This window comes from Oncorhynchus clarkii, chromosome 17 (assembly GCF_045791955.1).
Source record: "Oncorhynchus clarkii lewisi isolate Uvic-CL-2024 chromosome 17, UVic_Ocla_1.0, whole genome shotgun sequence".
Taxonomy (NCBI): domain Eukaryota; kingdom Metazoa; phylum Chordata; class Actinopteri; order Salmoniformes; family Salmonidae; genus Oncorhynchus; species Oncorhynchus clarkii.
In genome coordinates this window covers 30823779-30840664 of record NC_092163.1, presented here as the reverse complement: position 1 = coordinate 30840664, position 16886 = coordinate 30823779, and the positions used below count along the sequence as shown (strand labels likewise).

The 16886-nt window shown below is 41.1% G+C and overlaps 1 protein-coding gene across 1 annotated transcript in view; it reads right to left on the bottom strand.

Annotated features, from left to right (window-relative positions):
• LOC139370689 (protein tyrosine phosphatase receptor type T) overlaps nt 1-16886 on the bottom strand; it is a 435744-nt gene that overhangs the window by 116492 nt on the left and 302366 nt on the right. Inside the window, exons 10-11 of the mRNA XM_071110314.1 lie at nt 8799-9000; nt 3523-3628 (exon numbers count right to left, since the gene is read on the bottom strand). Coding sequence (XP_070966415.1) covers nt 3523-3628; nt 8799-9000 — 308 coding nt within the window. The remainder of the gene's footprint in view (nt 1-3522; nt 3629-8798; nt 9001-16886) is intronic.

Sequence of the window (16886 nt, the reverse complement as noted above, 5' to 3'; positions counted from 1 at the left end):
CTCCGAATCCAAATTTAAATCTAGAATCGGCTTCCTATTTCGCAACAAAGCCTCCTTCACTCATGCTGCCAAGCATACCCTCGTAAAACTGACTATCCTACCGATCTTTGACTTCGGCGATGTCTTTTACAAAGTAGCCCCCAACACTCTACTCAGCAAACTGGATGCAGTCTACCACAGTGACATCTGTTTTGTCACCAAAGCCCCATATACTACCCACCACTGCGACCTGTATGCTCTCGTTGGCTGGCCCTCACTACATATCCTTCGCCAAACCCACTGGCTCCAGGTCATCTATAAGTCTTTGCTAGGTAAAGCCCCACCTTATCTCAGCTCACTGGTCACCATAGCACGCGCTCCAGCAGGTATATTGCACTGGTCATCCCCAAAGCCATCACTTCCTTTGGCCGCCTTTCCTTCCAGTTCTCTGCTGCCAATGACTGGAACGAATTGCAAATCTCTGAAGCTGGAGTCATATCTCCCTCTCTAACTTTAAGCATCAGCTGTCAGAGCAGCTTACCGATCACTGTACCTGTACACAGCCAATCTGTAAATAGCACACCCAACTACCTCATCCCCATAGTATTACTAACCCTCTTGCATCCCAGTATCTCTACTTACACATAATCATCTGCACATTATCACTCCAGTATTAATGCTAAATTTTAATTATTTCACCTCTATGGCGTATTTATTGCCTACCTACCCCTACTCTTCTACATTTGCACACACTGTACACAGATTTTTCTCTGTTGATTTTCTATTGTGTTATTGACTGTACGTTTGTTTATGTGTAACTCTGTGTTTGTTTTTGTCGCACTGCTTTGCTTTATCTTGGTCATGTCACAGTTGTAAATGAGAACTTGTTCTCAACTGGCCTACCTGGTTAAATAAAGGTGAAATCAAATCAAGTAAAATACATTTTTTAAACATTCCCATAATTTCTGTGTGTGTGACAACTCCACCATTCCTATTCATAATATCATGAATGATCTAGACCCTCAATGAGACTGTGTAGTATTGCAGACTTAAGAGAAAACTTGAGTCATTGGCATACATTGACACGTTTGTTTTAAAGCCCTGGATCTTTAACCCCTTAGTATTATTCTTAGATCTGATTTAATAGCTAACAAATAGAAAAGGAGAAAGTGGACAACATTGTTTAACTCCTATTGACAGTTCAATACTTTCTGAGCAGTAACCATTATTCACTACTTTACACCTGGGGTTGCTATAAATAACTTTAACCCATTGTATAAGAGATTCTCCAAAATTATAATAGTCCAGGCATGTATAAACTGAGCATACAAAACATTAAGGACACCTGTTCTTTCCATGACCAGATGAATCCAGCTGAATGCTATGATCCCTTATGGATGTCACAAAATCCACTTCAATCAGTGTAGTTGAACGGGAGGAGAAAGGTTAAAGAAGGATTTATAAGCCTGAGACAATTGAGGCATGGATTGTGTATGTGTGCCATTCAGAGGTTGATATATTCAGAATATTTAAGTACCTTTGAACAGGGTATTGCAGTAGGTGCCAGGTGCACCGGTTTGTGTCAAAAACTGCAATGATGCTGGTTTTCTCACACTCGACAGTTCCCCGTGTGTATCAAGAATGGTCCACTATCCAAAGGACATCCAGCCAACCTGACACAACTGTGGAAAGCATTGGAGTCAACATTGGCCAGCATCCCTGCGGAACGCTTTCGACAGCTTGCAGAGTCCATGTCCAGATGCATCGAGTCTGTTCTGAGTAACCCAATATTAGGAAGGTGTCCTTAATGTTTTGTACAATGTACACAAATTGTAGTCGTACTTTATCAAAGGTCTTTTCAAAATCTACTATGAAGACAAGGCCTGTTTAAAAAAAAGTTTAATAGTTGTCATTGTTTCAAGTAATTGTCTTATACAGTATTATCTCCAATGTATTGGAAATGTAAAAATACCTGTCTAATTAGGATGAATAAAATCCAATAAAACCTTTCTAATTATATGTGCTATGCATAGAAGTGTAAAGGGCTTCCAGTTTTATAAATGGACTAGTTCTTTACACTTACCACCTGGGTCCTGTTTTAGTAATATTTAAATCAGACCTTCTTGCTGTGTATCTGATAGTCTACCATTTTTATAGACGGTAAAACATGTGAATAGTGGATCTTTGAGTATATAATTTTTTTGGTTGATATACTGTAACTCAACTGGTATTCCATCAAGCCCTGGAATTTTTCCAGACCGAAAGGAATTAATTGTATCAAGAAATTCCTCCTCTGTAATTTGGCTTTCACACAAGTCTTTCTGTACAGTTATTAATTTTACACTATTATTAGAAAAAAAAGTTCATTCAGTGGAGATGGAGGAGACTGAAAAGAGAAAATATACTTAAAATATTTAGCTTCATCTTTCAAAATATAATTTGGTGATCAGAAACACTCCGTCATTTGTAACATGTTTTTGTTTTTATTTGATTTTTATTTAAACTTTATTTAACTAGGCAAGTTTAACACCTAGCCCTAACAAGTTAGTATTGAATTGCATGGCCTCTGAAGGCACATTCGAAAGTATCCCATACAATAAGGGGATCTGCTGTACCTAGAGTACACTACCGTTCAAAAGTTTGGGGTCACTTAGAAAGTTCCTTGTTTTTGACAGAAAAGCACATTTTTGTCCATTAAAATTATATCAAATTGATCAGAAATACAGTGTAGACATTGTTAATGTTGTAAATGACTATTGTAGCTGGAAACTGCAGATTGTTTTATGGAATATGTAAATAGGAGTACAGAGGCCCATTATCAGCAACCATCACTCCTGTGTTCCAATGGCACGTTGTGTTAGCCAATCCAAGTTTATCATTTTAAATGGCTAATTGATCTTTAGAAAATCCTTTTGCAGTTATGTTAGCACAGCTGAAACTTGTGTTTCTGATTAAAGAAGCAACTAAACTGGCCTTCTTTAGACTAGTTGAGTATCTGGAGCATCAGCATTTGTGGGTTCAATTACAGGTTCAAAATGGCCAGAAACAAAGTACTTTCTTCTGAAACTCATCAGTCTATTCTTGTTCTGAGAAATGAAGGCTATTCCAAGCGAGAAATTGACAAGAAACTGAAGGTCTCGAACAACAGGAGTGATGGTTGCTGATAATGGGCCTCTGTACGCCTATTTAGATGTTCCATAAATATATTTAGATATTTCCAGCTACAATAGTCATTTACACCATTAACAATGTCTACACTGTATTTCTAATCAATTTGATGTTATTTTAATGGACCAAAAATTTGCAGTAAAAACAACCAAATATACAATCTTCCCAAACGCCATTATTTTGTCAATCTGACACCTCCATAATGCCAACCCCCCAAAATTGTTAGGCTTTATGCACGAGTTTCCACATTTGAAGCAGAGAAAAACAGACTAGGTTGAAGTAAACACTTCCAAAATGGAGACACCTGGACCTGTTACTAACTTACCGTACTGCAGACATAATGGACCTGACTGAAGTGATGGCATAGTATGGTACCTGACGGGAGCTCCTCTGGACTGCGCAGGCTTCAGCAGAAGTGTGATGGTGGTGTCCGTCTCATTCAGAGGGGGAATGTCTGTCTCGTACTCCGGCATTGATGGGGCTAGTGGGGAAAGATTCAGAGGGTATGAGATAGAGTTGTGTTCATAAGGGCATGCAATGGAAAAATCTAAAATGTTTTGGAATAAAAAACAAATATGATTGAGTCTGTTTTGTTACTTTTGTTTCCTAATGAACACAACCCCTTTCAAATTATTATCTTTAAAACACACAATCAACACACTTGGTCCCCTGACATGAAAATAGTGGATTCAGCTCTGATTTCTAAAGCTAATGCACAATAGAGTAAAGATTGACCTTTTTAAAGATGTACCCTAACACAAGCGTGTTGGTGTGAAAACCTTGCCCTGTACACGTCACGATAGTGCCATCTCTCTAAAATGTCACGTCTTCCCCAGTCTTCATTATCTCCAAAACATTCATAGGACAACCTTGATTAGATAAATCGCAGCAGACTGAAATTAGAAATGCCAAAACGTTCAGGGATTCAAAGAGAATGGTGTTGATGATGTAGGCCATCAAGGATCTAGTCTATTGTATGACTGACAACTAAGACAGGGAATGTTTACTTTCAGAGATAAGAAGATACATCCTTGATGCTTGTGTTACACCATTTCTCTATATGAATGTCAGTGAATGACATGGTTCAAATGAATGATGCACAATGATAAACAATTGCTCACCGTTTGGTTGCTATGTTGTGTGAATGTACAGTACCGTTCAAAAGTTTGGACACACCTACTCATTCAAAGATTTTTCTTTATTGGTACTATTTTCTATTATTGTAGAAAAATAGTGAAGACATCAAAACCATGAAATAACATATGGAATCATATAATAACCCCCCAAAAAGTGTTAAACATATCAATATACATATTAGATTTTAGATTCTTCAAAGTAGCCACCCTTTTCCTTGATGACAGCTTTGCCAGTCTTGGCATTCTCTCAACCAGCTTCACCTGGAATGCTTTTCCAACAGTCGTGAAGGAGTACCCACATGTGACCAGTTTCAGTTAACTAGGCGTATGTCGCAAGTCACCAGAGAGGCGTTTGAACATAAAACACATTTATGTGTTTACCAACAAGCCTAGTTGGTTTAGTAAACAAAAAGACAGGAACCTTCCCACTAGCCAAGATTGGCTGAGATAATGAGTGGGCTGCAGTGTAGCATCTTGTGTCTATAAAATGAGCTGCTCGTAATGCATAGATAATCCTTTCTACTGCAGTTTGTTCAAAAGATATAGCCATGGAGAACTGCAAATATGTTGCAACTGCTCTCAATAACATTGCTCCCCTGAATTTATCAGGCTGTAGACCAAGGTCAGTGGGGAAAAGTTGTAATTAACTATTTTCTGGAGAACGATCGTGCCATGCTGACTCTCTCTGAGCTGTGCAAACTAAATGGGAAGGAGCTGCAGTCTCCCGTGAAGCTTTCATCCATGTATACAAAGAGTTGTAAGAGTCTAGCAACAGTTTCAAATATTATACGTTTCTAATTTTGTCCGAAAGTTGTTTTCATTGCAAGTTAAAGCTTGCTGTTATCTAGCCTGCTAAAGTTCGATGGCTGACTTGCTAGCTAACATTGAACCTATTTGGTTAACTTTAGCTAACTATTACAATCAGTTTGTTTTGCTAGTACTCTATGGATTGGGATTATAGTTCATTGTTTAGCTAGCTAGCTAACGTTAAATGTCTAAACAAAAGATGCCAAATTAAAGCTTGCTGTTAGCTCGCTAACCTTAGCTGAGGTTAGATTGCTGGCTTGCTAGCTAACACTAAGTTACGTGTATGAACTGTGTGTAACATTAGTGATGTTTTCTCAGAATGCCATTTCGCATTGCTAATTATAGCCTAATGTTTGCTAACTAACATTGAACCAATTTGGTTAACTTTAGCTAGCTATGACAATCAGTTTGTTTCACTAGTACTCTATGAATTGGGATTATATTTAATTGTTTAGCTGGCTAGCATGCTAGCTACATGTCTAAACAAAATACCCTAAGTTGAAGCTTGATGTTAGCTGGCTAACATTAGCTGACGTTAAATGGCTGGCTAGTTAGCTAACATTACGTGAAAGAACCGTGTGTAGTAATGTTATCTCAGAATGCCATTTCGCATCTATTTTATAATAGTGCAAAAATATTTCTATCTGGAATTCATCTTTTAGCATCAGTAGAACACGCTTCACTCTCCTCCACTAGTGATACAAGGAGAATGGTCTAATGCCACCCATCAAAATGAGAGCTGACCCAAGCAAACAATTTCAGTAAGTGGTGAATTTCATCAACAATGCAATAGTATTACCAGGATGCCACTCAGGACACAAACACTTTGGTGGAAAGCTGCTGCCATTCCATGTGACAAAAGCAGCAATGTGGCGTCTCTACAAGACATCAATGACTCAAACACTTGATCTGACATTTTTTCTGTATTTTCCAGAGGTACGTGTAGTTGGGCTGTCTTCCTTCGGGCTGTGGAGAAGATTTCTGCCCCACATCTCAAGCACTAAGCTTTGGACAGACCTGTGCTGGCAGTGCCAGAGGAACAACTATCATGTCTTCAGATCTGCCAGAAGCTGTTAAGTCAGCCAAGCTGAAGAAGCAAGAGCAGCATCACCTGCTTGTTCTGAGTGAGCGGTCTGTCTACCAGAAGAGGTTTGCAAGACCAACTGTTAAGACCTGCAGTTGTCTCTGGGGGCCCCTACTGAACCAGCAAACAAAGCCATCAGGATGCATTACAGCTTTGATTTTGAGTAAGCAAAATGTCCTCAAATACACTGATTAACCCCTAGGGTAGGGGGCAGCATTCAGAATTTTGGATGAAAAGCATGCCCAAATTTTTAGATTTGGTTAGAAAACACTCTACGGTTTCCAAAACTGTTAAAATAGTGTCTGTGAGTACAACAGAACTGATTAGGCAGGCAAAAACCTGAGAAAAACCAATTCCGAAAGTAGTTTTTTTTGTGGTTTTGTAGTTTTCTATTCAATGCCATTACAGTATCCATTGACTTAGGACTCCATCTGTAGTTCCTATGCCTTCCACTAGATGTCAACAGTCTTTAGAAATCCTTTCAGGCTTGTTTTCTTATAAATGAAGGAGTAAGACCAGTCTGAACGAGTGGACCTTAACGTGTCGCAGAGTTTTTTCAGGCGCATGTACATTTCTTGTTTACCTTTTATATTGACGACATTATTGTCCGGTTGAAATATTATAGATAATTTAGGCTAAAAAATAACATGAGGATTGAATATAAACATCGTTTGACATGTTTCTATGAACTTTACGGATACAATTTGGATTTTTTTGTCTGATTGTTTTGACTGAGTTTGAGCCTGAGGATTACTGAAGAAAACGAGCTAACAAAACAGAGGTTTTTGGATATAAAGAGACTTCATCGAACAAAAGGAACATTTATTGAGTAAACGAATGTCTTCTGATTGCCACCATATGAAGATCATCAAAGGTAATTTGCAAATAAATTCATTAAAAATCCTACAATGTGATTTTCTGGATTTTTTTTTTTTCATTTTGTCTGTCATAGTTGAAGTGTACCTATGATGAAAATTACAGGCCTCTCTCATCTTTTTAAGTGGGAGAACTTGCACAATTGGTGGCTGACTAAATACTTTTTTGCCCCACTGTATGTATGTATGTATGTATGTATGTATGAGGCAGGCAAATACCTTTTACTGAGCTGTGTAAAGACATGCGTGAGACAATTAATTGTAATTTATCTTAATTATCTTTTGTTGTTTGCAGGTGCACTGTCCTTCTATGTAGCCAGGTCCCATCTACTTTTTAACTCCTCGCAAGTGTGGCGTGTTTGTGTCTGCTGTGAAGGAATACCACAACAAGTCAACTACTTGATTGATGAAGTCATGTCATCCAGCAAAGGCAGCAGCACATTCATCAAGTACACACACCATTTCTTCACCAACTACGGAGTTGGGGAAACACGTGTGGAACTGAATTGTGATAACTGCAGTGGCCAAAACAAGAACACGTTTGTGCTCTGGTATTGTGCCTGGCGGACGATGCACAAGCTCCACCAGATTCTCGACATTCACTTCCTGATCACAGGCCACACCAAGTTTGCCCCCGACTGGTGCTTCGGCCTCATCAAGCTGCGCTTCAGAAAGACCAGAATGAACAATTTGTCTGAGATTAATTAACATTTAACAAGGCACACTTGTTAACTGAAATTCATTCCAAGTGACTACCGCATGAGGCTTGTTGAGAGAATGCCAAGAGTGTGCAAAGATGTAATCAAGTCAAAGGGTGGCTACTTTGAAGAATGTCAAATATAAAATATATTTTGATTTGTTTGAAACTTTTTGGGTTACTGCAGTACATGATTCCATTTGTGTTATTTCATAGTTTTGATGTCTTCACTATTATTCTACAATGTAGAAAATTACAAAAAATAAAGACAAACCCTTGAATGAGTAGGTGTGTCCAAACTCTTGACTTGTACTGCATGTATCACAAAGGTTATATAAATTAAGCATATAGGAGTACCTGTATCTTTGTTAACCACTCGACACAGATTAGCCTCATGTGCACCCCACCTCAAATCATTTGGAGGAATATCCTTTATTTTTTATTCAGCTATGTTCAATTGTATTCTTCATACTAAAAATAATATAAAATATTGCCACGGAATTCTAGGCAAATATTGTCTGCTAAATTAACTAGTATAGCACACAGCCATATGGCATAGCCAGATCAGGGCCTAACATAAGGACAAGTTTTCTTCATATCATGTTTCTTTTGACCCATCTAAAATAAATAATGGATTTATTGTGATGGTGTAGGCTATATTACATGTATTTATTAGACTTGCAGCTGTTCCAATGGTCTACATCAGTGGCTTGTATGCTACGCGTGGAAGCCAGGCGATGCTAAATGTGTTTATGTTAATTAACGGTCAATTACCGTGAGACCGGCAGTTATTTGCTTGACCATCACCGGCTGACAAAATGTCATGACGGCCACAGCTCTAGTCAGATGTGGCATTTGACAATGTCAGTGTTTTTTTTCTTTCTTTTTTCTACAAATCAAATAAACAAATAATGAAAAGAATAAAACTGCTATATTACAATGGTGCATGTATCATGTCATTTATGTCATATTGCTTGCAGCTGTATGTATGTGAATTTAGGATACCAATGAAACATCACTACTACGATCTGCTCTGAACAAGTATCCCTCACCTGCTATCTTGGTGGCGATGCGGGTGGTTACAGGGGGTCCAAAGCCTTTGTTGGTGCTGGCTTTGAGGGTGAAGAAGTAGGTGGTGCCCGGGTAGAGCCCCACGAACAGGTGTTGGGTCTCGTTGCGTAACTTGAACACCCTGCCACGCTGGGTGGTCAGGTCTGCACTGGGGTCCAAGGAGCTCAGAGCCTTATAGGTGATCTGTAAGAGCAGAGTGAAAAGTGTAACACCATATATAAACTCCTCAAAAAAAGGAAATGTCCTCTCACTGTCAACTGTGTTTATTTTCAGCAAAGTTAACATGTGTAAATATTTGTATGAACATAACAATATTTAAAAAATTAGACCAACTAAACAAGTTCCACAGACATGTGACTAACAGAAATTGAATAATGTGTCCTTAAACAAAGGGGGGATCAAAATCAAGAGTAACAGTCGGTATCTGGCGTGGCCACCAGCTGCATTAAGTACTGCAGTGCATCTCCTCCTCATGGACTGCACCAGATTTGCCAGTTCTTGCTGTGAGATGTTACCCCACTCTTCCACCAAGGCACCTGCAAGTTCCCGGATATTTCTGGGGGGAATGGCCCTAGCCCTACGATCCAACAGGTCCCAGATGTGGTCAATGGGATTGAGATCCGGGCTCTTCGCTGAACACTGACATTCCTGTCTTGCAGGAAATCAGGCACAGAACGAGCAGTATGGCATTGTCATGCTGGAGGGTCATGTCAGGATGAGCCTGCAGGAAGGGTTCCACATAAGGGAGGAGGATGTCTTCCCTGTAACACACAGCGATGAGATTGCCTGCAATGACAACAAGCTCAGTTCGATGATGCTGTGACACACTGCCCCAGACCATGACGGACCCCCCACCTCCAAATCAATCCCGCTCCAGGCCTCAGTGTAATGCTCATTCTTTCGACAATAAACGCAAATCTGACCATCAACCTCGGTGAGATGACAAAACCGCGACTCTTCATTGAAGAGCACTTTTTGCCAGTCCAGTCTGATCCAGCAACGGTGGGTTTGTGCCCATAGGCGACGTTGTTGCCGGTGATGTCTGGCGAGGACCTGCCTTACAACAGTTACAAAAGCCCTCAGTCCAGCCTCTCTCAGCCTAATGAGGACAGTCTGAGCACTGATGGAGGGATTGTGCATTCCTGGTGTAACTCGGGCAGTTGTTGTTGCCATCCTGTACCTGTCCCGCAGGTGTGATGTTCGGATGTACTGATCCTGTGCAGGTTTTGTTACACGTGGTCTGCCACTGCAAGGACGATCAGCTGACCGTCCTGTCTCCCTATAGCGCTGTCTTAGGCGTCTCACTGTACGGACATTGCAATTTATTGCCCTGGCCACATCTGCAGTCCTCATGCCTCCTTGCAGCATGCCTAAGACACGTTTATGCAGATGAGCAGGGACCCTGGGCATCTTTCTTTTGTTTCTTTTAGAGTCAGTAGAAAGGCCTTTTTAGTGTCCTAAGTTTTCATAACTGTGACCTTAATTGCCTACCGTCTGTGAGCTGTTAGTTTCTTAACCTCCATTCCACAGGTGCATGTTCATTAATTGTTCATGTTTTTTTTTTGTTTTTTTACCTTTATTTATACAGGTTTTTCTCAATGAGATAACATCTCTTTTCCAAGAGAGACTTGTTCCAATAGCAGCAGGGGGAACAATGTTTAAGACAAAACAACTTACATACAATAACCGAACATGAAACAAAACTATAAACACAAGTGATACATCCTAGACGTTGAGTTATCAGCTGCAGCTGTAAACGTACATGTCCTAGGAAAGGACAGACAATCTCCTAAGAACGACAAGGTACTTCAACTTATCCGTTGTACAACACTACGACCAGAAAGATTCTTCAAAGAACAATGGGGATCTATTCTGGGCAAACCAGTCTTCCATCTTCGACCGATCTATCGAAGCACAGCTCATAGTAAATATATATCTTGCATTTTCTTTTTCCGAATGGGCAGTTATTAGAATGCATAAGAGTCTGTGTTTACGCTAAAATAGCTTCTCAAGGTCCGATAGAGACCCAATTCCTTTGTCTCTCAGCCTTCCCGTTCTTTCATTCAAACCCAACCCCCTTCCTTTGTGTAACCAGCCGTCATATTGGGTTAGTCATGTAGGGACTTTCCCTGACATGATTATAAATCAATGTATGATCTATCCTGTGTATATACATGTATTTCTGTGTGATTATTTAGGTATTTAGTAAATAAATAATTAAGCCAATTTGTGTATTGCTCAAAACTTGTTAGCCATGGCTAGTGCAGATAACCAAGTACTTTACGACAATCAGAATGAGACTTAATAAGATGACGATTAATAATTGACTGCTATTGATATAAAAGATCTTCAGAAGACAGCAACTCTATAAACACTCTTCCGTGGTGCCCCAAGTTATTAATTAGTTAATTGTTGCATGGTTTAATTCTATCACAATCAATTAAATGTTAGGTAATCAATTTGATACAATTGACTGATTAAATTATATGACAGGCTGAGACATGACAACTGTTTTATATAGAAAAATGTCAACCTTCAAGCTACTTTTTCCAGTATTTCTGGTACCAATGCCAAAAATAGTATTCAATTTAAGGTATTATTGTTATGAACAAAACACAATATTGTCATTTTCGGGCATTTGCAATGCTTTGCAATAGTAAAGAAGAACAGAACGGTATTGTCAGTTCTGTTGGTCCCACCAGTACATTTCCGGCTGCATTTGAATTAGCTACACACTGCTGTGTGCCACAGCCATGAAATATTGGCAATGCATTACAACAGAAATATTGACTGGGTCAAAACAAACAGAAAGGGCTTCCATAGCCACAAACGTCCAAACTCATGTCCTGCATTTGTTTTGTTATTTTTGCCGGAGATTGATGTTTCTGTAAATTGATGTGTACAGGGTTGGGGGCAATCAAAACATTTTAGGCTGACGTTTCACAGCTCACAACTCCATTAGAAGAATTCAAATCAAACCAATTGACAGCTCAGTGCCTGCTGGCAGCTAGGCCAGTTTCTGCTTGAAAGGCTTTCATGGTTAAGTGCTGGATCCGGCATGGCCCCTAGACCATGCTGCACTGACCACAGGCAAATAAACAGTAGGGGCAATCCAAGCCACCACTCAAAATACAATTTTAGCTGAAAGTTAAAAAAACGAAAAGATGATAAAATAAGGGAAAAAGTAGTGGGGGGGGGGAGCCTCAGCCACCTCAGGGCAGCTGCATCCTAGGTCGTGAGGAAGTGTGTCCTAGATCAGCTTTTTTCAAACCTGTCATTGGGGACCCCCAGACAAAGCTGGACCAAAATGATGTAAGGTGAATATAGGTCGGGAGTGGTATAGACTTGGGCGTGTGATTGGTGGATGGTTGGCTGTGTGAGACAGTGAGACAGAGTGAGTCAGACATCATCCAGCCACAGACAGCTTTCAGAATTTTTGAGTTGATAAAGAGTTGGAAAGGAACTAAAACTGAAACAAATGGAGCCTTCCTGTAGACATGGAAGATTCTGGTCATTTCTTAATTCCTTTCCTAGCTGTTATTCATGTAATTTTGGTTGGGTTCACAACACTTCACCAATTGTTTAATCATTCAACTTTGCAAGGCATCCGTTTGAGGTGACAAGCATCCACTATTCAGTGCATGGCAAAAGAGATAGCCAAATACATTGTTACTTTTTGTTGTGCTCAATGTTGGTCCATGCTGACACGATGGCATCACGCACTTGCTGCAGATTGGATGGCGGTAGATTCAGGCGGAGGTGTTGCTAACATCTTTGATAGCACATTTCAATTTATCCCCCCCAAAAATGACGTTTTCGTCTTTTGAGCTTCTTGTCATCAAATCTATGCAGTCTACTCAATCCCTTTTTATAGCTATTGTTTACAGGCCTCCTGGGCCATATACAGCTTTCCTCACTGAGATTCCCTGAATTCCTATCGGACCTTGTAGTCATGGCAGATAACATTCACATTTTTGGTGACTTTAATATTCACATGGAAAAGTCCACAGACCCACTCCAAAAGGCTTTCAGAGCCATCATCGGCTCAGTGGGTTTTGTCCAACATGTCTCCGGACCTACTCACTGCCACAGTCATACTCTGGACCTATTTTTGTCCCGTGGAATAAATGTTGTGGATCTTATTGTATTTCCCCATAATCCTTGACTATCGGACCACCATTTTATTACGTTTGCAATTGCAACAAATAATCTGCTCAGACCACAAACAAGGAGCATCAAAAGTCGTGCTATAAATTCACAGACAACACAAAAGATTCCTTGCTGCCCTTACTCCCTCTGCCAAGCCAAGGACGTCAGAGGACAAAAATCAGTTAACCACCTAACTGAGGAACTCAATTTAACCTTGTGCAATACTCTAGATGCAGTTGCACCCCTAAAAACTAAAAACATTTCTCATAAGAAACTAGCTCCCTGGTATACAGAAAATACCCAAGCTCTGAAGCAAGCTTCCAGAAAATTGGAAAAGAAATGGCTCCACACCAAACTAGAAGTCTTACGACTAGCTTGCAAAGACAGTACAGTGCATTATCGAAGAGCCCTCACTGCTGCTCGATCATCCTATTTCTCCAACTTAATTGAGGAAAATAAGAACAAAAGAGATAACTAAAAAGCAGCATTCCCCAAGAGAGGATGGCTTTCACTTCAGCAGTGATAAATTCATGAACTTCTTTGAGGAAAAGATCATGATCATTAGAAAGCAAATCACGGACTCCTCTTTAAATCTGCGTATTCCTCCAAAGCTCAGTTGTCCTGAGTCTGCACAACTCTGTCAGGCCCTAGGATAAAGTTTTTTAGTAATATATCTCGACACATTGATGAAAATAATCATGGCCCCTAAAACTTCAAGCTGCATACTGGGCCCTCTTCCAACTAAACTACTGAAAGAGCTGCTTCCTGTGCTTGGCCATCCTATGTTGAACATAATAAATAGCTCCCTATCCACCGGATGTGTACCAAACTCACTAAAAGTGGCAGTAATAAAGACTCTCTAGAAAAAGCCAAACCTTGACCCAGAAAATATAAAAAACTATCGGCCTATATTGAATTTCCAATTCTTCTAAAATATTTTAGAAAAAGCTGTTGCGCAGCAACTCACTGCCTTCCTGAAGACAAACAATGTATATGAAATGCTTCAGTCTGGTTTAAGACCACATCATAGCACTGAGACTGCATGTGTGAAGGTGGTAAATTACCTTTTAATGGCATCAGACCGAGGCTCTGCATCTGACCTCGTGCTCCTAGACCTTGGACCTGCTTTTGCCACCATCAATCACCACATTCTTTTGGAGACATTGGAAACCCAAATGGGTCTACATGGACAAGTTCTAGCCTGGTTTAGATCATATCTTTTGGAAAGATATCAGTTTGTGGATGGATTATCCTCTGACAAATCAACTGTAAAGTTTGGTGTTCTTCAAGGCTCCGTCTTAGGACCACTATTGTTTTCATATTCTTATTAACTACTTTTTTCTTTACATAGTTGAATGTGCTGACAACAAAATCACACAAAAATTATCAATGGAAATCAAATTTATCAACCCATGGAGGTCTGGATTTGGAGTCACACTCAAAATTAAAGTGGAAAAACACACTACAGGCTGATCCAACTATGATGTAATGTCCTTAAAACAAGTCAAAATGAGGCTCAGTAGTGTGTGTGGCCTCCACGTGCCTGTATGACCTCCCTACAACGCCTGGGCATGCTCCTGATGAGGTGGCGGATGGTCTCCTAAGGGATCTCCTCCCAGACCTGGACTAAAGCATCTGCCAAGTCTGTGGTGAAATGTGGCGTTGGTGGATGGAGCGAGACATGATGTCCCAGATGTGCTCAATTGGATTCAGGTCTGGGGAACGGGCGGGCCAGTCGATAGCATCAATGCCTTCCTCTTGCAGGAACTGCTGACACACTCCAGCCACATGAGGTCTAGCATTGTCTTGCATTAGGAGGAACACAGGGCCAACCGCACCAGCATATGGTCTCACAAGGGGTCTGAGGATCTCATCTCGGTACCTAATGGCAGTCAGGCTACCTCTGGCGAGCACATGGAGGGCTGTGCAGCCCCCCAAAGAAATGCCACCCCACACCATGACTGACCCACCGCCAAACCGGTCATGCTGGAGTATGTTGCAGGCAGCAGAACGTTCTCCACGGCGTCTCCAGACTCTGTCACGTCTGTCACATGTGCTCAGTGTGAACCTGCTTTCATCTGTGAAGAGCACATGGCGCCAGTGGCGAATTTGCCAATCTTGGTGTTCTCTGACAAATGCCAAACGTCCTGCACGGTGTTGGGCTGTAAGCACAATCCCCACCTGTGGACGTCGGGCCCTCATACCACCCTCATGGAGTCTGTTTCTGACCGTTTGAGCAGACACATGCACATTTGTGGCCTGCTGGAGGTCATTTTGCAGTGCTCCTCCTGCTCCTCCTTGCACAAAGGCGGAGGTAGCGGTCCTGCTGCTGGGTTGTTGCCCTCCTACGGCCTCCTCCACATCTCCTGATGTACTGGCCTGTCTCCTGGTAGCGCCTCCATGCTCTGGACACTTCGCTGACAGACACAGCAAACCTTTGATGTGCCATCCTGGATGAGCTGCACTACCTGAGCCACTTGTGTGGGTTGTAGACTCCATCTCATGCTACCACTAGAGTGAAAGCACCGCCAGCATTCAAAAGTGACAAAAACATCAGCCAGGAAGCATAGGAACTGAGAAGTGGTCTGTGGTCACCACCTGCAGAACCACTCCTTTATTGGGGGTGTCTTGCTAATTGCCTATAATTTCCACCTGTTGTCTATTCCATTTGCACAACAGCATGTGAAATTTATTGTCAATCAGTGTTGCTTCCTAGGTGGACAGTTTGATTTCACAGAAGTGTGATTGACTTGGAGTTACATTGTGTTGTTTAAGTGTTCCCTTTATTTTTTTGAGCAGTGTATTTTACCTCTTGGTGATGTCATTCGGAAACATCATGTTAACTTTCACTGCTATGCGTATGACACACAGCTGTACATTTCAATGAAACATGGTGAAGCCCCAAAATTGCCCTCCCTGGAAGTCTGTTTCAGACATAAGGAAGTGGATGGCTGCAAATTCTCTACTTTTAAACTTGGACAAAACATAGATGCTTATTCTAGGTCACAAGAAACCAAGAGATCTTCTGTTGAATCTGACAATTAATCTTGATGGTTCTACAGTTGTCTCAAATAAAACTGTGAACCTGATCTCTCTTTTGACAAACATATCAAGACTGTTTCAAGGACAGCTTTTTTCCATCTACATAACATTACAAAAATCAGAAACCCCTCCTGTCTCAGCTTCCAGTATTTATGCTGCAGTAGTTTATGTGTCGGGGGGCTAGGGTCAGTCTGTTATATCTGGAGTATTTCTCCTGTCTTATCCGGTGTCCTGTGTGATTTTAAGTATGCTCTCTCTAATTCTCTCTCTTTTTCTCTCTTTCTTTCTCTCGGAGGACCTGAGCCCTAGGACCATGCCTCAGGACTACCTGGCCTGATGACTCCTTGCTGTCCCCAGTCCACCTGGCCGTGCTGCTGCTCCAGTTTCAACTGTTCTGTCTGCGCGCTATGGAACCCTAACCTGTTCACCGGACATGCTACCTGTCCCAGACCTGCTGTTTTCAACTCTCTAGCGACAGCAGGAGCGGTAGAGATACCCTGAATGATCGGCTATGAAAAGCCAACTGTCATTTACTCCTGAGGTGCTGACCAGTTGCACCTTTGACAACCACTGTGTCATGACATTGCCCTCTTTGGGTACAGTGAGCACCATCCCCCTCTCTCTCTTCCCCCTACACCAGGCTCTGTAAGGCAGGTCATAAATTCCTGGAGGAGATTCTTCCGTATGGCCAGACATTATAGAGAGACAGTGAGTTTTCATAGAGAGAACAAGGGAACTTCTTCCACCTCACAGAACTTGAGAACTGAACAATATTAATGTTCTGGAGAATGTATAAACGGTCAGTGAAGTAGCCAGCTATGAACTGGTCCGTTTGGTACAATTTTGTGAAACTCATGAGAGACAATACAGCCACATTA